The sequence below is a fragment of the Simochromis diagramma genome, unplaced genomic scaffold, assembly GCF_900408965.1.
Source record: "Simochromis diagramma unplaced genomic scaffold, fSimDia1.1 OVJJ01000293.1, whole genome shotgun sequence".
Taxonomy (NCBI): domain Eukaryota; kingdom Metazoa; phylum Chordata; class Actinopteri; order Cichliformes; family Cichlidae; genus Simochromis; species Simochromis diagramma.
The window spans coordinates 22,683,069-22,702,421 of NW_024386801.1; the positions used below are offsets into that span (position 1 = coordinate 22,683,069).

General features: G+C 39.6%; 2 protein-coding genes across 4 annotated transcripts in view; both read left to right on the top strand.

Annotated features, from left to right (window-relative positions):
* The window catches only part of pot1 (protection of telomeres 1 homolog), a 58,016-nt gene extending 56,607 nt beyond the window's left edge, over window positions 1–1,409 (top strand). For 2 of the 3 annotated variants that reach the window (XM_040026588.1, XM_040026589.1), the window contains exons 19-20: window positions 275–380; window positions 1,075–1,409. In XM_040026588.1, the coding sequence (XP_039882522.1) occupies window positions 275–380; window positions 1,075–1,193 (225 nt within the window). In that variant the 3' untranslated portion in view covers window positions 1,194–1,409. The remainder of the gene's footprint in view (window positions 1–274; window positions 381–1,074) is intronic. The other variant, XM_040026590.1, reaches the window with a different exon arrangement.
* A 2,788-nt stretch (window positions 1,410–4,197) lies between these two features.
* On the top strand, window positions 4,198–12,061 carry gpr37a (G protein-coupled receptor 37a). Its single transcript, XM_040026592.1, has 2 exons — window positions 4,198–5,541; window positions 9,544–12,061. Exons 1-2 carry the CDS (start codon window positions 4,636–4,638, stop codon window positions 10,375–10,377), a joined length of 1,740 nt encoding a protein of 579 aa, XP_039882526.1. The 5' UTR covers window positions 4,198–4,635; the 3' UTR covers window positions 10,378–12,061.
* Window positions 12,062–19,353: the final 7,292 nt, after the last annotated feature.

The following is a 19,353-nucleotide window of genomic DNA, read 5'->3' on the forward strand; positions in this document are numbered from 1 at the left end:
GTCTTGTAAAATTTTGCACTGATTGAGTTTTTTGCCCTAAAGAAGTCAGGTCCAAAATTCATATATTTTGGTGTTTTGGATGTCAACAAATCAAATTCTGAATTTTTAAAAGCTCTTGTCTAACCAAGAATGTGGGTAAAGTAGAAACATTAATTTGCTTCTTACAGCAAGATATAAATAAGAGGATAACTGAAAGTAACTTTTGTTTATAATGTCTGTGAGCTTTGTAGATGTAAATGCTAGTTGTGAGTTTTACTCTTTCTTTTTTCACCAGGAATCATTCTTTGGTGTGTCTGCAGAGGATGCTTCAGCCAATCAGGAAGCTCAGAACAGCATCTGCCAAATCATGGACTCTCTCTGTCCACCAGGTGGCAACGTGGGTATGTCTGTCAAACCCATACACAGTACATAAAAAATTGACATAGCTTCTTGGTCAGAAAAGTTGAGGATGTGTGCCTTAAACCTGCATGTTTTTTTTTAAAAAGGCCAATAGGTCCCAGCTCCTCTGGTCATATTAAAAAAAAGGTCTGGCTGTATAGAAATCTCCAGTGCCTCTCAGCTACCTGGATCTGTGACTTCAGAAAAAAAAGCTTCTGTGTTTTTCATATCAGTTGCTTCTTTCATGCTTTTTGGAAGTCCAGTTTGAAAACAGAAAGATGGAAATTGGAAAACACTCATAAAAATGTGACATGACTCATGTCCATCTTTCACACAGTGTGCATGGTCAAATCATTAGAATAATTCTTCAGTTTTAGTTACGGAAACATAATAACTTTAGATCTAAATTGTGTAATGAACTGGACCAAAACATAGAATCAGACATGACATACTGAAAGCTTCAAAGGCATTAATTTGGCTTTTTAATATGTCTAACTTTACAGCTCTGTGGTAGAGATTTGGGGAAACAAAACATTGCACAAAACAGTATGTGAACAATATATATATATCTATATATAACAATATACAAAAAAAAACTTCCTGCAGCTTTGCAAAACCAGAAGCAGCAGCAGGTTTAATGTCAGCCGCAGGTTTGTGTTGCCGGATGCTTTGTCATGTCTGCCTGTTCGTCCTCAGGTCAGCACCCATGGCTCGACTTATGTTTGATGGCATATCAAGCAGAGGACGACGATGGACAGACTAAGACCTGCTATCAGGTCTGTCACACGACTGTTGTGAAACCCTCAACTGAATGATCTGACACCATCTGCACCACCTGTGGGAAAGATTCAGATAAAATTCTGATCAGAGGATTCTGATTCTGTCTGTTGTTGCTTTATTTCTTTACATTTCTATTTATTGTGTAAATAAAGTTAAAAACTGAATAAAATACCAACTGCATTTTCTTGCCATTTCCTGTGCCGCCTGGGTAAACTTTTGATGACATTTCAAAATAAAAGGTGAAAATTTTATTTTTTTTATTACAGTGTATCCAGTAAGTATTCACAGCATTTCACTTGTTACACATTTTGTGACTTTTACACCCTTATTTCAGAAATGGAGTAAATTCATTTTTCAGTTCAACATTTTATACACAATGATGACAGCATGAAAAGGGTTTGCTTGTAATTCTTGCACATTTATTACCTGAGTATTCACAGCCTTTGCTCAATAGTTTAAGTACTTTTGGCAGCAATTACAAGGTTCAAGTCTTTTTGACTATGGCCAGTTTCTCCCATAAGGTTGGATAGATTTTCAGATCTCTCCAGAGATTTTAAATCGGGTTCTGAGTCTGTCCAAATCTGAGCCATCCTGAAGCTATTCCTTTGTTATCTTGGGTATGTGCTTAGAGTTGCCCAATTTGAAGATGAACCTTTGCCCCACACTGAGGTCCAGAGTACTCTTACATATTTTAACTGAATGAAGGGGCTTAGATTTTTCATGCAGGGCTAAAGACTGTTCAAATTTGGCCTCAGTCTTTCCTGAAGATTCTTATCCTGAATTCCATGACCACTCCATGACCTGAACTCAGTGTGTTTCCCACTTTTACCAAATGCTTGAAGCTAGGATGTCTAATGTTATGAGATCATGGTTACCACATTAATATTCCTCCCTGCAAACTTATTATATCTTGTGGCAACTTTAACTCCACAATTGCTCTGAACGCATCCTTCCAAATCTGAGAATTCTGTTAGCTGGATTGTCAAAATCGTTTTTTACAAAATCTTTGTTCAGGAGATATTTTTCTTTTGCTAATTGCTCTGCACAGCACGCAGGACAAAGACAACACTTTGCTCCTGCTTTTTATATCATACAAACAGGAAAGAAATGACATACCTAGTATCAATATTAGGATGGTTTACTGTATATTTCTTAAATCTACCTGTTATTCGCCAAAAAAAAAAGAAGTCATTTGTCAGTCAAAATGCTATAATTCTCTACATACGTACGTACATACATTCAGAGAGAGGGAGAACCACAGCACATAAATCTGAAGTAAATGTGCCATGAAAAGGTTTCCAAGCAGCAACTGACTGTTAAGTCTATATTTATTGTTGCCATTTTAACAAATGCTAACATGAAATGTATTTGCAGGTTAAGCTTTTAATTTATCTTTGGAATAATGTATGGCATCACATTCTAGTGTCCTAAAATGCTGAGCAGCAATATTTGCTCTTTATGGATGCAGTCTCACTCTCCATTCCTCCAAACACCTTTCAGTATTTATCTGTGGGTTTGCAGCACCGTCTGCTGGTCTACTGAGTATATTCGTGATGTGATCTCGTCCCCCAATTAAGCATTAAGTGTGAATGCCCTTAACACTTGCAATCGTGGTTTTAAAAAAAGAAAGTACACTCTTTCATTTGCAAGGTTTAATCTATCAAGACATAATCAAAAATAACATGGTCCTTAGCAGGTCTTAAAATGAGGTAAATACCACTTCAAATGAACAACAAAACATGCCATGCCACTGTGGCATTGTTTATTTAACAAAATCTCTAAGGATACCCTATTATTGTAGGGTAGACGCCCTTTCAGCAGTAATAACGTAAAGTTATACAGAAAACAGTTCCTTTATCAGTCTCTTACACTGTTGTGGAGGTTTTGGGGGGGGGGGGGGGGGTTGTTTTGTTGTTGTTGTTGTTTATTGCCTCTCCTGTCCGCACTGTAGCAATCCGAATTATTGTTTAAAGCCCAAGAAAAATGCCAAACAGATTTACTTTTCCAAGTGGACCTATTGCTATACTGGCCCACTTGATTGTCATACTTTTTTTTTTTATCTTTATTTTTTACTTTAAGTTATTACAATCAGAACGGGGGTGGGAAAGAGAAATAAGAAGAAAAGAGAAGTTGGGAAGAGAGTTAACAGAAAGAGAGGGAAAGAAAAATGGAGAAGAGGGATAGAGAGAGAAAAGACACTGAAAATCTGCTTCACCACCTGCTAAAAAAACAAACAAGCAAAACGAAAACACAGCAGGGAAACCACAGTAACAACCAACATAAGCATAAATAACAGTAAATAATAAATACTGAATCTTACTGAGCAGCACATTAGCACGATATGTTTAGAGGCAGCAGCCAGCCAAGACGTGTCTGTGAGTACCTGTTTGTACACCTCTGTGTGTGTGTGTGTGTGTGCGCGTGCGCACTGGTATTTATAAGGTTTCTCCACCTAAGTGTCTAATAGTAGGTGTGTGGAGCCATAGCCCTGCCCCCAGGACATGAAGCAGGCATGGAGGAGATCCGGGCCCCAGACATCCCTAGGCCCCTCAGAGCTCGAGAGCCCAAGGAGGACCACCGTAGGAATTTGAACACACTCTCCTTTACACTAGGCTCAATTCATGTCTGCATCATGTGCACCTTTAAATCCTGTTTAAGTTTGAATAGTACAGGTCAGTACTAGTGCACTATTTAATACCCAAATGTTCTATCTGATGGCACACAAGAGTAAAACAACAACAACACATTTTTTTAAAGGAAGTTTCAACTTATATGTGTTGTTGTTGTTGTTTTTCATATGCTCCCCTTTTGTGCCTGAAAACCTTTCACATGAACTCTTAAGTACAAAAATATAAATGAAATAAACATGTTTCCAAATTCTGGAGCAACCATAACATCATTTTTCTGACGATACACATCGGTACCAAAGCACGTTTAGAATATTGGACGGTTTAATGTAGTATCCGGTGGGATTCAGTAGCAGGTTAAAGAGACGATAACAACCACCACCCCCGGCCCTAGTCCCCCTCCCTCCTCCTCTTCTTAGACGCTCTGTCACATCGAGCTTGGTCGTGTCTCGCATTCGTCGGTGCTCCACTCCGGTCCCCGGGCGCTCCGGACCTGCCACGCGTGCAGAAACGTACTGTGGACCTACTCAGGGATTCTCCATCCCAACACCCAATTCCTGACGCTGAGGATTTACTTATTTAGTTCACAGTTTTCAGCTCAGTTTAAAAACTTTTCCGATCAGATTTTTTTTTTCTCACCGGTGATGCCTCCGGACTGGAGACGCACTGGGACGCACCCGAACTTGAAAGGTGCAGCACTCTTAAACGGCCAAAGACTTCGAGGAAGCTCTGTGTACACAAAAATGAAAGAAAGTTGACGGTTTGGCGGCAGATTTGAGTTTAAAAACTATCAAAACCCAGAGATGGATCAATCGATCACACGGTTTCATTTTGCGGTTTAGCCAGAGCCATGAGGATGTGTGCAGCCCTGAGTCTCCTGTGTTTGTGGCTGTGCAGCGAGGCCGTCGTTTGTCAACTTCACTGGGACAAAACAAAGACGACGTTTAGTCCTTATAATAAATCCGCCACCGTTGAAAGGAATGTGCACAGCCGGAGATGGCGCACAGTCAGCCAGGAGGACCGTGGGGGGACACGCAGTACGAGTGCAGAAGCCTCATGGCTGGTTCCTCTAAACTCCTCGTCGTCTGAGCTGCCAGAGAAAAAGATCACCAGGCGCTCTCTGCGTGAAGGTGGTGCCCAAAGTGGAACTCGGTCATTTTTACCAGAAGTTTTAGTTTTAGGCACGAAAGAAAATGATACAGATGAGCCGAGCAATGAAGTGTCTAAACAAACCCAGCATGGACACAACTGCACGCGCAGGATGAGTGGACGCACACGAAGGCAAAGGCGGGTTGCCGTATCCGGCAGGGCGACGCACAGCGAACCGCTACCTGTGGCCATGGCGCAGGAGCTAGAAGCCGACCCCCCCTTCAGACTCAATACAAGTGACTATGAGGACGAGTACTCTCTCCCGGACTTTCCCGACACCACGCGGCTCGTTCCGGTGAACACGCGAACCAGACGCAAGCAGGTAAAGAATCCATTCTACCCGGTAACCGCGGAGTCGTACGGAGCCTACGCTGTACTGATAACCGCCGCCCTCATCTTTACAGTGGGCATCATTGGGAACGTGTCGATCATGTGTATTGTATGTCACAACTACTACATGAGGAGCATCTCCAACTCGTTGCTAGCCAGCCTCGCGCTCTGGGATTTCGTCATCATCTTCTTCTGCTTGCCGCTTGTGGTGTTTCATGAGCTCACCAAGAAATGGCTGCTGGGAGAATTCTCATGCAGGATTATCCCCTATCTGGAGGTGAGAGGCAGGGTGGTGGGGTAGTGATGGTTTGGTAGTCCCTCATGGTGTAGCAGATATAATTGTAGCCGAGTTCATCTTACAGGTGAGACCATCGCGGTCAAGTGAACCTCTAAATTGTTTTGCGCATCTACACAAAGCGCTCTCCTTCGTTCTCCTCCTCAATACACAATAAATCCTCTAATGACTACCTGAGACTGGCTTCAAAAGTGAGTCAGTCCATATATCAGTTTTTATTCCAGGACCAGGTCCAGGACCTTTTCCCCCTAATCCCCAAGTTTCATTTTATCTTCTTTTCAATTTTGCTGGTAATGAGCTTTTTCATTCATGATTTCTTGAAATCTTAAATGTGACCTGCATCCACAATATATCTGTACAGAGTTCCTTCTCAGCCAGGTGCATAATTCCTGACATGTTAAAAGAACATTATTCTCAACTTCAACACGTGTTCAAAACATTAATCAAAAGTGGCTCTTCATAGTTGACATGAAACTTTCAATACATTTCTCCACAGGCTCATCTACTCTACATCTGTGCTAAGTTTTATTTCAAAATTAAAGGTCAACTCTGCTCAAATTGAAAAACTTAAAGGGATGTAATAATATCATGTTAAAAATGTACTAAACAGCGTATATATGATAGTTGACATGAAATGTTCCTCTTGGAAACCCACACTGTGTGTGTAGAGTTTCATCTTAACCCACTGCATAATTTCAGGAGAAATAAAATTACATTTCTGGTCAAACCCAACATGCTCAATCGAATATAATATCACATTAAGAAATTACTCTACATATGTGCCACATCTAGTCTCTGCATGTTATGGAGGCCACACGTGAACTCAAGAACAGCTTTAGTGCTGGAGTTTCATCCAAAGACAAAATACTAAATCAAGTGGAGCCAGGAATACACATTCTAGGGAAAACTACAGGTACATAATAGTGAAAACATGTAGCAAGGAGCACACAGCTATGGTAGGACAATGACAAAGGACAGCAGAAGACAGAGATAATAAGTACACACTGGATATCAAGAGGAGAGGCAACAGGCTGGACACACGGGTGGAAGCTATAGACATAACAAGGCAGAGGAAGCAAACAACATGAGCCACAGAGAGCAATGGTTACCATAGTAAAATAGGAAAACACAACTACATGGGCAACAAGGCTTAACTTACATGGAGGAGAACAGGAGAACTACACAGAGGAAGATGAGAAGTCACAAGAATAAATGCAGATGAGACTGGGACAGCAAGGAACACAGAACGGAACAAATTAATATCAACGAGACAGGAGAAGTAAAACTCAATACCAAGTACACAAGACTGTCATTTCCTGCCTGGAAACTGGTTGTAGTTTTGCTGACCCAAATGCTGTAAGCAAGAGATGAAGGTTACCAAAGTGAGCCTTTTTAATGAATGTGCGATAGACGGTTCAAAGCAAAAGCCAACACCCAGGAGTCAGAAGGAATAATTACTAAATTGGGAAATGCTATGGAAAACACAACAAGTGGAACAAAGGACAAAGAGAGACTGAGACAATAAATATAAGAGACAATGATTGAGGCAAGTAGGGGGCAGGTGGAGAACCACTGCTAAAACTAGACGACAAAGCACAGATGACAAAAGACTGCTAAAGTAAAAATAGAAAGTGACTAAACAGATGGCAGACTCAAACACAGAGACTTGACATAGCAGTTCATGATGGAGGAGTCTATACTTTCTGTGATCCTGTGACGTAAATTTTGTGATCAGACAGTTAGTGTGGGGGTCTGCATGCCTGCCTCTTTTTGTGACCTCATGAGTTGTCCAATGCATTAACTATGTGAACATCAGGGCTCCAATAAATGAGTATAATCCAGGCTTAAAACCTGCTTAACAGTAATATCTACTCGGTTGTTGGGGTGTGAGGTCCCTGTGTCCGCAACAGAGTATAATCCAGGCTTAAAAAGATATAAACTATACAAAACAATAAATAGGAAGGGGTACACATGGAAATAACCAGAAACTGACACAAAGAACTAAACGGTAAATAGGCTGCACTTTGCTACTCCACCTGAGTACTCAAAGCGCTACAATATGCTTTATCCATCCATTCAAAGGAGCACTTTTTGCTACATATTCTACAAGGATAGTTTAGCATGAGGACTGAAAGAACTACGGATCGAACCACGACCCGTGGTCTACGATGCTTCATATTGTGGCAAACAAAAACAAACAACATGGATCAAATTGAGAGCCAACAGAACGTTAAATAATGACAAAAATTCAAAGACTATAACAGAAAACCCCAGGTCCAAAACCCTGGGGCAATCAGAACGTTTTCATAACTTCTTCTGTTTCCCTACATATTAATGAATTCATAAGAAAGGTTAGGGACAATAGGCTGTACATAAAAGAGATGAGGTTTAGCTGACACTCATCAGCTACAGCTGCCTGTTTCTGGATACCCCTAAAACCAGTATCCAGATGGGTAATAAATGAAATGTACCCATGATACAGAGGGAAAAAATTCCTTTCAGTCAAACTGTTTTTTATAAAAAAATATTTCTGCTTTAAAGTTGGACCTTTATACCATGACTCTTCAGGGACTGACTCACTTTTAAAAGCATTTATTCTCACAAATGTATTAATTTAATTTTAATTTAAAATTTTTTTTTATCTGAATATCATCTCTTCTACTGACTCTATTACAAAAAACATCATACCTTTGCCTTTGAGACACTGACAGTTGTTGTTCAATTGGTGCTTACCGGTACCTAAATTCCCATAGCAAGTTATCATGTCTGCAGCTTGTGACAACTGAAAGGGTTTAAATGTGACATCTGGAGACAAAAGGTCGTATTTATTGTGTTTAAGCTTCTTAGCAGTGGAAGCTTTTTGTCTGAGGCAGTGACCTACATGAGTTTATTGACGTCATCACGTCGCCTTATTGTCACCTAATGTAGCGAGGTGTGGTATGCGGCTCCACTGCAGAGGAGGGATGGCGCCAGAGAGGCTGGCAGGGCAGCTGGAGCTGATCAGCCAATCAGGCTGTCCCTTTATCAGGAGGTCCTGCCAAAAGCTAGATAACTGAAAAGCTGAAAAGTGAACAGCCTGATCAAAGTGAACACTGTAAATAAAAACATCACTAGTATTGCAACAGTGGGTGTGACACACCTAAAAACTCTGCCGAATCTGATTTTAGATCTTTAATTGATTTATCCAGTTTGGAACAGGCCAACATAAAATTAGTTTTTTTATGAAGACTTTTTTTAAAGTCTAAATTGATTATATCTAATTTTTTTCAATATGACAGTTTTGACCCTGATTTTGCATTGTGGGCGTATATCATGGGGGAGAGGCGGAGACTAATGATTGACTGCTCTTGTGTCAAGTTTGTTACAAGTTAAGAATGAGCAATTTGGGATACCACTCACACCAGCCAACAGGTAAGAAACACAGTTTCTGATTATCCATCCTGCCTCTTGCCCTTGACAAACGCCCACAATGCAAAGTGGTCAAATAAATGTATAAATTGCTTTTTCCCAAAACTCTGCTGACAGTTCTGTGTTCAGGTTCTGTAGCCAGGCTTCCTGTATAAAAGCTGAAAACATTGGAGTATAAAAACAAGTGTTTGGAGGCTTCATTAGCACCAAGAACTCATAAAAAGTCTGGTTAGCTGAAACTGTTTCAAAACTAATTATCTAATTTGAGTGTAACTAAAAAATGTGACTATGGAATATTGTATTTAGTACAAATGTGAAAATGATGCAAACTGTCCATCTATACATAAAAAATACACACAATTTATGCATACAAAAAATATATATACAATTTTTTAAGACACATTTCTGATATATTATCATGGTTAACTTTTTTTAGATTTATTTGAATTTAATGCTAACATTGTTAGAGACAAATTCTGGTCTAAAGTACTTTTTATTTTTACTTTACTTCACATAATTGTTACAGTTATGAAATTGTACTTTTAACTTTTAACCTGATTCTAGCCTTTCTCCCAGGTGGTTTCTCTTGGGATCACAACCTTCACACTGTGTGCTCTGTGCATTGATCGTTTCCGGGCAGCCACCAACGTGCAGATCTATTATGAGATGATCGAGAACTGGGCATCTACCACTGCAAAGCTGGCGGTCATCTGGGTGGGCGCTTTGCTGCTGGCGTTGCCTGAGCTGCTGATCAGACAGCTGGTCACTGAGGACGACGAGCCACCTGATGTGACACCATGTGAACGTTGTGTAGTTCGCATCTCAACAGAACTCCCGGACACACTCTATGTCTTGGGGCTCACCTACAACAGTGCACGCCTCTGGTGGTACTTTGGCTGCTTTTTCTGCCTGCCAACGCTGTTCACCATCTGCAGCTCACTAGCGACTGCCCGCAAGATCCGCAACGCCGAGTGGGCCTGTGTCCGTGGGGGCAAGAAGCAGCTTCAGCTGGAAAGCCAGATGAACTGTGCCGTGGTAGCTTTGGCCATCCTCTATGGGTTCTGCATCATTCCAGAGAACATCTGCAACATCATTAATGTGTATATGGCGGCCACCATTCCCAGGAGAGCCCTGGACATTCTGCACCTTGTCAGCCAGATGATGCTCTTTTGCAAATCGGCTGTGACGCCCGTTTTGCTGTTTTGTCTATGCCAGCCATTTGCCAGAGCCTTCTTGGACTGCTGTTGCTGCTGCTGCGACGAATGTGGCCCGCCCCACTCCCCCACCACTGCCACTAGCAACATTGACAATGAGTGCACCACCACCGAGCTTGAGCTGTCGCCATTTAATACCACCCGCAGGGAAGCATCCACCTCTGCCACCTACTCTGCTGTGGGGACAAACTACTGAGGTCAATAATCAACATTGCCATTGTACCAATCCATAGCTATGATTTTGCACGCAAGGGTTCACCCTGCTTTCCAGCACTCGACGCTTGAGAGGGGAAGTACGATGCGATGATATGATAGATTATTGACAAGCGCTCTCTCCTACAGTGTCCAAGAGTGGAGCTACACCTGAGTGGATAAACACCTTGTCTCCCCAATTTTAAACCCAAACAAACATTCAATTCAAAAGTTTAGCAAAAACTTGTTTCTAAAATATCTGAGATAATTCAAAGGACATACAACTATATATAAAATGAACATTCTATATATTAAGTAGTTAGTTACAGTTTTGTTCCATTATGAGAGGTGTTACACCAAACGCCCTGAATTGTCTAAAACAACCCGATGTACGGCAGGGCTGGAATGGCTGCAGTGAAAGGAATGTGTGGCTCCTGTGGACACAGACCCTGAGACTGAGCTTCATCTGATGGGATCAGCAGATAGTTTTTTGTTTGTTTGTTTACTTGTTTGTTTTTAAAACACCCCAAACTCTTGAACACGCTTATGTTTACTGACTCACCGAATGAACCTGCTCTCTATCTATTAACTGTTAAAAGATTTTCTATATTTGAATGAACAGTATTAGCCACTGGCAAAAACCTCAGCATTTTTAATGAACTCACTGGTATTTTTACTGAATCTGAGATCAGTTGTAAACTACTTTTTGTCACTGTTTACAAAATCTGAAACAAGACATGGTTGGTACATTTCTGATGTCACGAGAGTTTGTACCGTAATTCAATTTGTTTACAGATACTTTTGTAATTCTCCTGCGCACAGTTTAACTTTCAAAGCCAGAGGAGCGAATTTTACTCGTGGTTGTGCAGAAATGTTTTCACGTAAATATGCAGTTGTTTTAGCTCCACCAGCATTTCCTTCTGTGGTACAGACATTAGTAACAGTTAGTGCAGTACCTAGATGTTTTAAATATAGTCAGTCACAACTGTTTGTTTTTCTCTTTCTGTCAAAAATTGTAGTTAATTATAGAAAAGTATATAATTTTTTTTTTTTTAAAGAAATTTACATTGAAATAGACTTCATGTCTGTTGGCCCTTTGACACACTGGTGACCTGTCCACAGTATACCCCACTTCTTATCCTCTAGCAGCTGGGATAGGCTGCAGCCCCTCTGCAACCCCTAATTGGCCACTAACCTTTCAAAGAAAGATTTTAAGATTGTATTTATATTATTGTAGGTTTCTACCTTACAATATACAGTGCCTTGAGGCAACCACTGTTGTAATTTGATGCCACACAAATAAAACTCAATTGAATTTGAAGTAAATTTATATAGTAGTCAGTTCCCTTTCTCCAAACGGTCCTTTTAAGAAACTGTAACCAAATTATAATTTAGTATAAATAAAGATTTCATTAAAAAGCATTTTCCATGAAATTCATGCATCATTCAATTTTTAGTTTTTATTGTTTTGTTTTGGGTTGTTTTTTTTTTTACAAAATGAAATATCACATTAATAAAAGAAAAAATACATATCTTTGGAGTATGGTTTGAATATGATATTGTCTTTTTTGTGCAGCAAATTTCCACATAGTCACTTCAGTGTGGTCCCAAGTAGGGTAGGTTTTGATTATCGATTTATCGATTAAAATCGATTCTGGCTTGGATAACGTGATATCGATTCATTAAAATCCTGAATCGATTTTTTAATACAAATTTATTTTGGCCGAAATGCCAGAATCTCAGGTTAAACATCACAAGATTTCAACAACCACCAAACAGCTAAAACAGTAAATGAGAGCAGGAACACGGATTCTGCACAAAGACGTAAAAACAAAGCGCTGACGGATCAGAATCAGTGAGATGTCGCCTTTCTCACCCGACGGCACGGACAGTCAGGGCTGAAAGCCGACAGCTCGCTGATTCTGATGTTTCGGCGGGTCCGCACTTTGTGTTTACGCCCTTTTTGCGCTGATTCTAAAGCTGTTAGTTTTATCTCTCTCCAAACAATATTGACCGAACCAGCAGCAAAAGAAGATCCAAACTAAGCTTCACATAAACATCGTCATGAAGTTCACTCTGACTTTTGCTGTTTTGCTTCCACCACAATAAAATCACACTTCATGCACAGCTCTCTCTCTCTCTCTCTCTCCCTCTCTCTCTCTCTCTCTCTCTCTCTCTCTCTCTCAGTGTACTTCAAGAACAGTTTCCCGTCTAAAAATCTGTTTTCTGCATTATTCGCTTGCCTATTATGCACAATTCTACCGTTGTTTACAGCGCTGTCGGACGCTGTTATTTTTCCTTTTACTTACTTCCGAAAACAAAGCCTCATTTCTGCTGTTCAACAGGCTTCTGAACAAATTTAAACTTTTTAAAATTATGCAAAATTGCAAAAGGCTTAGCTGTGTCTCTAATCAAACCTCTGTAACTTTGCTCTGCTTCACTTCAGCAGCATCAGGTAATGTTCATATGTTGATTAATGGTTTTCTTTCGTTTTTGATGTACTGCAGAATATTTTTATAAAATCCCAGGCCAAGAAAGTCGCCTTCATGTTTTTCTGTGTTTTATCTTCAGCTACTTTGACACAAAGGCATCTGCTGTGATGCTCACACCTTTGATAAAGTCTCAGCTTTCTTTTTATAGATATAAAAATATGGAAATGTACTGATGTATGATCTGAATTATAATATTTCTGACTCTCTGAGGCAAAATATCCCCAATTCAAATCGAATCGAATTGAATTGAATCGAATCATGGATCGAATCGATTTGGGACCTTGTGAATCGGAATTGAATCGATTCTAGAAATCAGTGACGATACCCAGCCCTAGTCCTGAGCTGTGATCAAACACAAAGCCCTTTAAAAAAACAGGTAATGTTTCTATAAGAGTACATATAAGAGTACAGTGTTTCTATAAGCCCTCACTTATTACTGAACTGCTCCATTTAAATTTCCGCAGTCTTCAGAAATAATGTTACTGAATAAATGCTTTCTCCACATGGTAACATTTTTCAAACATGATTTTTGTTTCACGGAGTTGAGGTTGGCTGTAGCATACTCCTTTGGATTTGATGTTTCTTTTGATGAGTTAAAAAAATTTATACCAAAATTCACTACTGAGAAATTAATCTCATCTTGCAGATTTCCAGAGACAAGTTCCTAGAATGGTACTTAGCTGCTATGGGTCTGAGTTCAGTCAAGTTATTGGCACATTTAAATGTAGTGATGCCAGGTAGTGATGTGGCTTGGTCAACCGGGCTGCGCAACAAAGATCGAGAGGTGCCAAAATGCAACCAAAGTGTAGTCTGGCTTAATGTGCACCTAACTGACTTAAGATATGACTGTATGAGCACGTTGCTCTTTACAGGCATTTTAATGATATATCACTGCAGGAGCTCAGGGATTCGCTGATAGTGCGATGCTGCAAAAGATTGACAAGATTAGACTTTTGTCAAAGTTTAGCTGTTCATAGAGCTTTAACACTTGGAGGACAAGAAAACATTTCTAAGTGAAGGATAGAAGTAGAGTGTGAGACGTCATTGCCATACATCCAGAGCACACAGCTACTATTGTTGCTGCAGTTCAAATTGAACTCGTTTACTCAGAATTGCAATCAGTCCAGTTAACATTTGAACCTCCTTAAAAATGAACAGAAAGCAGACAGAACTGAAAAGTCAAATCAGAAATATAATTTATTATGAAAGTTTTTTTTCCCTCAAAAAACTGCTCTGATAGTTTATTTGCTGCATCACATTCAGCACAACCCTCAGCTGTTTTTTCTCTCACCATAATTTAGTCATCATCGTCACCATGCAACTAACGTGGACAGAGCACGCCATTGTCCATGCTTCGTGTTAGGGAGTTTGTCTCTCAGCTGGGCCGGCACAGTGAATAGTGTCACAGTGCCACAAACTGCACATCTAGCCTCATTTATGCTAAGACAATAAGTTGTTGCTGATGGTCTTTTTGTCCTGAAACAGTGCAGTCAGTAAACAAAAGACTGTAGGCAGTTTCTTCTTCTAGTGAAGTTCTTACTCTTAATTTAATTTTGTTAATACATGTTTCTAATTAATATTTTAATTAAATTAAAGTGCACCCCAAGACTTTTTTTTTACTTTGCTTTTGTCCTTTAAGCAGTTCCCCTTACCAGGCAGTGTAAGTACTGTTGTAAAACTGCACAATGCTTTGAAGGCACTGATTTCAAAGTCACTTTCCTTGTTTGTGCCTATGAAAACAAATCTAAACACATCAGTAAAACTTCAAAAAAGAAAATATGTTCCAACACGTACACTGCTGATTGCAGCACTGAAGATGATGATGAGCTTATACAGAGGTGTTTCTTGACATGGGCTGAAAGATGTTTTCACATTTAGGCCGTATTTACACCAATCAAAATGCTCCTTATTGTTAACATAAATGACTTCTTCATTTCAGGAAAAATACCACTCTCTGTGTTGCACTGAAGTAGTAGGATAAAGGTATTAACATGGAGGCAGTGGCACTCCTGTTACTCGTTTTATTTAGGCTGTTTTAGGGCTATAAAATTAAAAGTTTTTATGTTTACGCAAATATTTTAGCGTAAGTGCTGTTTCAAGTGTAAATACTGTGTAATGCAGGTTACCTGTAAGTTACAGTAGGCCTCACTACAATCATTAATACTTGTGAGTAATGCTGGACTCACAAAGAAGCCCTACCATTAATTAATATTTCAATCTTAAATATGAACAACCTATCTCTATTAATCAGCTATGTACCACAGGCCTTCAAGGTTACAGTTATTAAACCGTTACTTTAAAAGCCATGACTTGATCCAGATGTCTTAGTTAATTATAGACTAATCTCCAACTTTGCTTTTATCTCAAAAATTCTTAAAAGAGTAATCGGAAAAACAATTAACAGATCATCTGCAGAGGAATGGTTTATTGGAAGAGTTTCAGTCAGGTTTCAGAGCTCATCACAGCACAGAAACAGCTTTAGTGAAGGTTACAAATGATCTTCTTATGGCCTCTGACAGTGGACTCATCTCTGTGCTACTCCTGCTAGACCTCAGTGCAGCATTTGATACTGTTCTCAATAACATTTAGGTTAATTATGGTGTTCCACAGGGTTCGGTGCTAGGACCAGTTCTGTTTACATGTTGTGAAGGCAGGTTGTAACACGTTTCACTGAGCAGGCAGGCGGACACATATTTCGCATAATTTATTATGTTCCGGGACACTCAAACGGAGTGGCTAACCTTTTCAGCGGTTGTCCGCGCTCGATTTTAATGATTCTAATGATACTTCCCTTAGGCAGTATCATTAGAAGACATAGCATACATTTTCACTACTATGCAGATGAAACCCAACTTTATCTATCCACAAAGCCAGATAACACACACCAATTAGTTAAACTGCAGGAATGTCTTAAAGACATAAAGACCTGGATGACCGCTGACTTTCTGCTTATAAATTCAAATAAAACTGAGGTTTTGTACTCGGCCCTGAAAATCTTAGAAATATGGTATCTAACCAGATTCTTACTTTGGATGGCATTACCTTGGCCTCCGGTAACACTGTGAGGAACCTTGGAGTCATTTGTGAATAGGATATATCCTTCAGTGCACATTTTAAACAAATATGTAGGACTGCTTTCTTCACTTTGTGCAGTATCTCTAAAATTAGAAATATCCTGTCTCAGAGTGACGCTGAAAAACTAGTTCATGCATTTATTACTTCCAGGCTGGACTACTGCAATTCATTATTATCAGGATGTCCCAAAAACTCCCTGAAAAGCCTTCAGTTAATCCAAAATCCTGCAGCAAAAGGACTGACAGGGACTAGAAAGAGAGAGCATATTTCTCCTGTTTTGGTTTCTCTTCATTGACTCTGCGTTAAATCCAGCATAAATTCAAAATCCTGCTCCTCACATACAAGGTCTTAAATAATCAGGCCCCATCTTATCTTAATGACCTCGTGGTACCATATCACCCCATTAGAGCACTTCGCTCTCAGACTGCGGGCTGACTTGTTGCTCCAAGAGTATTTAAAAGTAGAATGGGAGGGAGAGCCTACAGATTTTAGGTCCCTCTTCTTTTTTTCAGTTGTTGCCTGTCCCGTTCGGCACTGTAGAAATTAGAATTATTGTCTGAAGGCCAATAAAAATGCCAGATTTTATTTTCCCAAGTGGATCATTACGGTTTTGTCATACTAGTTCACTTGATTGATCTTTACTATTTATTTATTTAGCTTTTAAGGAATTTCAAGCGGAACAGACAGGACTAGGGTACAGGAAAGAGAAAGTTCAAGAAAAGGAGAGGGAAAGATCAACAGAGGAGAAGAGGGAAAGAGAGAAAAGACACTAAAAATCTGCTTTTTTTCCTGCTGGGAAAAAAAGAAAACAAGCAAAAAAGAACAACACAGTAGGAAAACCACAGCAACAACCGAGATAAGGATGAATAACCTTAAGTAACAAATACTGAACAGTACTGAGTGGCACACAAGACCAACAATGCGGTAACAACAACATGCTTAGAGGCAGCAGCCAAGGAAGATAGTGTGTCAGTGAACACCTGTGTGCATGAGCGCGCTTGTGCTCATTCACAGTTAAACAGTTACAGTTTCACCATGTAACTATCTCTCTAGGGGCCTCTGACGAGCTCATGGGCCGCAATTGGTTGATTACTGTCAGGTGTGTGGAGCCAAGAGTGGGAATCTGAAAAAGCAGAGAACAGATATAAAAACAGAGGCAGAGGAAAACAAACTTTGGCAGAAATACAGGGAGAACAGAGGGACCATGACAGAAACATTGTTAAAACAAAAATCACACAAATTTCCTTACTTTTTATGCAAACTTTATTTCATAAGGCTTGAAAAAAGCATTTGAGACTTTGTACTCATTAGTTTACTTTGATAGAATCTGATGGCCATTGGAAAGAAGGTTTAGAGCACTTGCACATTGGCTTCATTTTTCAGACCAAAAATTTATGTCAATCTTATATAAAGTCTGTTGATTAGCTTCTATTCCAACATGGGATCATTTTAGATCTATTCTCATATGAACTCAAGCATTGGGAAGTATGGATATTAACCTGATGGTGAAACTAAAAGGAAAATGTGGGGCTCACCAAACTTAGTAAATGTGAACTATTTCATTATGATTCAGTGGTTCATTGTTGGCCCAAAAGTTGTTTTTTTTTCCTTAAAAATCTTTACTTTCATCTCATCATTTCAATTAACAGTGAATTTGTATTTATAGCATTTGTGTCCTCTGCTAATGGCATAACATTCTTGTTTAATTGTGTTCATAGCAGAATGATCCTGATGAGGCTCTTTTCATGTAAACCAAATTCTTCTCTAATCATCAGTTTGCCTTTGATTTGTTCTCTGGCACAAAATGTGCATGTTTAAGGCTTTTGTAAATGAAGCTGGCAGCCCCTGTTGCTGCTTCAGTAACTAGACAGCACCATTCATTCAGAAACAAAGGGGTGATGGGTACACAGGCTTCAGTATTGAACAAGCTGCTCACTGACCTTCTCCCAATTGCTCCCAGGGCTGTTTTCTGGGATAAGAAAGATATCCCCGGAGGGCTGGAACTGCTGCCTCTGACTGGTGGAGGGGAGCCAGGCTTCCAAAGTAACCAAACTACTTATCCGGGATTTTGCAAAGCACAAGAAGTTTGGTGGTCTTAAGCAAAACAGCCATAAAGCTAACTATCATAAAAAACTATGAAAAAACATGAAGTTCCTTAATGCAAGACAGGGCTTGCTGCCAAATTGCCAGGTCCATGTTTCTGTTTTTTTTTGTCTTGGTTATAGAGCAAACACAATGCAGTTAAAATCTCCCTAATCTAGTTGAGATAGCAATGTTCAAATGTATCTAATGACTGGCTCTGCTCTTTACTTCATTTACACAGGTGATTTTATGTGTAACCATCACCCTGACTTCATGCATACAAGCAACTGAATTTGCTCTACAGACCTGAATAAATATCAATGGTATTGAAAGTAGCTGTACATAATGTTATATCTGGAGATGGCCATGAGTATTTTTTTCTCTAGTGGTTAAAATTTTATTTGTGAAGAAATTCATGAAGTTGTTACTAGTTAATGTTAAAGGAATGCTTGGCTCAACAGAGCTCTGACTTTTTAAAGGTGTGCATTTGAGAATTATACCAGGGAGTAACTAAACAAACAAACCAACACAATGATCAGAAATGTGCAGGAGCGGCAGGTGAAGAGGCCATGCTGCTAGCAAGTTGTTATGAGCTAAGCTAAGCTAGCAAACTCCTAAAGACAAAAAAACTATAAGTCTGCTGACTGATGTGAAACTTATTGGCACAGTCTGCTGCTGGCTTCCACATCCAGAGAACAAAGAGACAAAGAAGAGAAACTTCAAGATGTGAAAATTTTGAATTTCCAGGGATGCTATAAAAGACATGATTCAGGATTACGCCTCAAACTGATGTTTGTGGAACCCAGAGAGTTCATGAATTGCAGATGTTTTTCACTTGTCAAGGGAAATAGAAAAACACTATACAAAAGGCCCTTTTAAATTAAAGTCCAGTTAAAAGTTCCTTTAGTCAAAGTTAATGTGATAACTGGGAAACATCAACAGTGATTGTGAATATGAACATAACAAGCACCTCTGTTAGACAGTGGAAAACATAGTAGTGCTAAATGCTAAAAACTGAACCACCCAATGCTAGCATGCATCTAAGGCAGTGGTTCCCAAACTTTTTTTGCTGGGCCCCCCTTTGTTTTACAAGAAAAATGTTGCCCCCCGCACGCACACATCCTCCAACCACACACACCCATATTTTGCTCCATTGCGGTTTATTTCACACCTCAAACATTTAGTAAACAATTAAGCAAATACAAGTCACCTGCAATAAATGACAGGTAGTAATAAAATAAACTACTAACTCTTTTACGCTATGTCCGCACCTATATTGTGAGGTATTTTTGAAAACGCAGCTGTTTCGTCCACACGTAAACGGCGTTTTC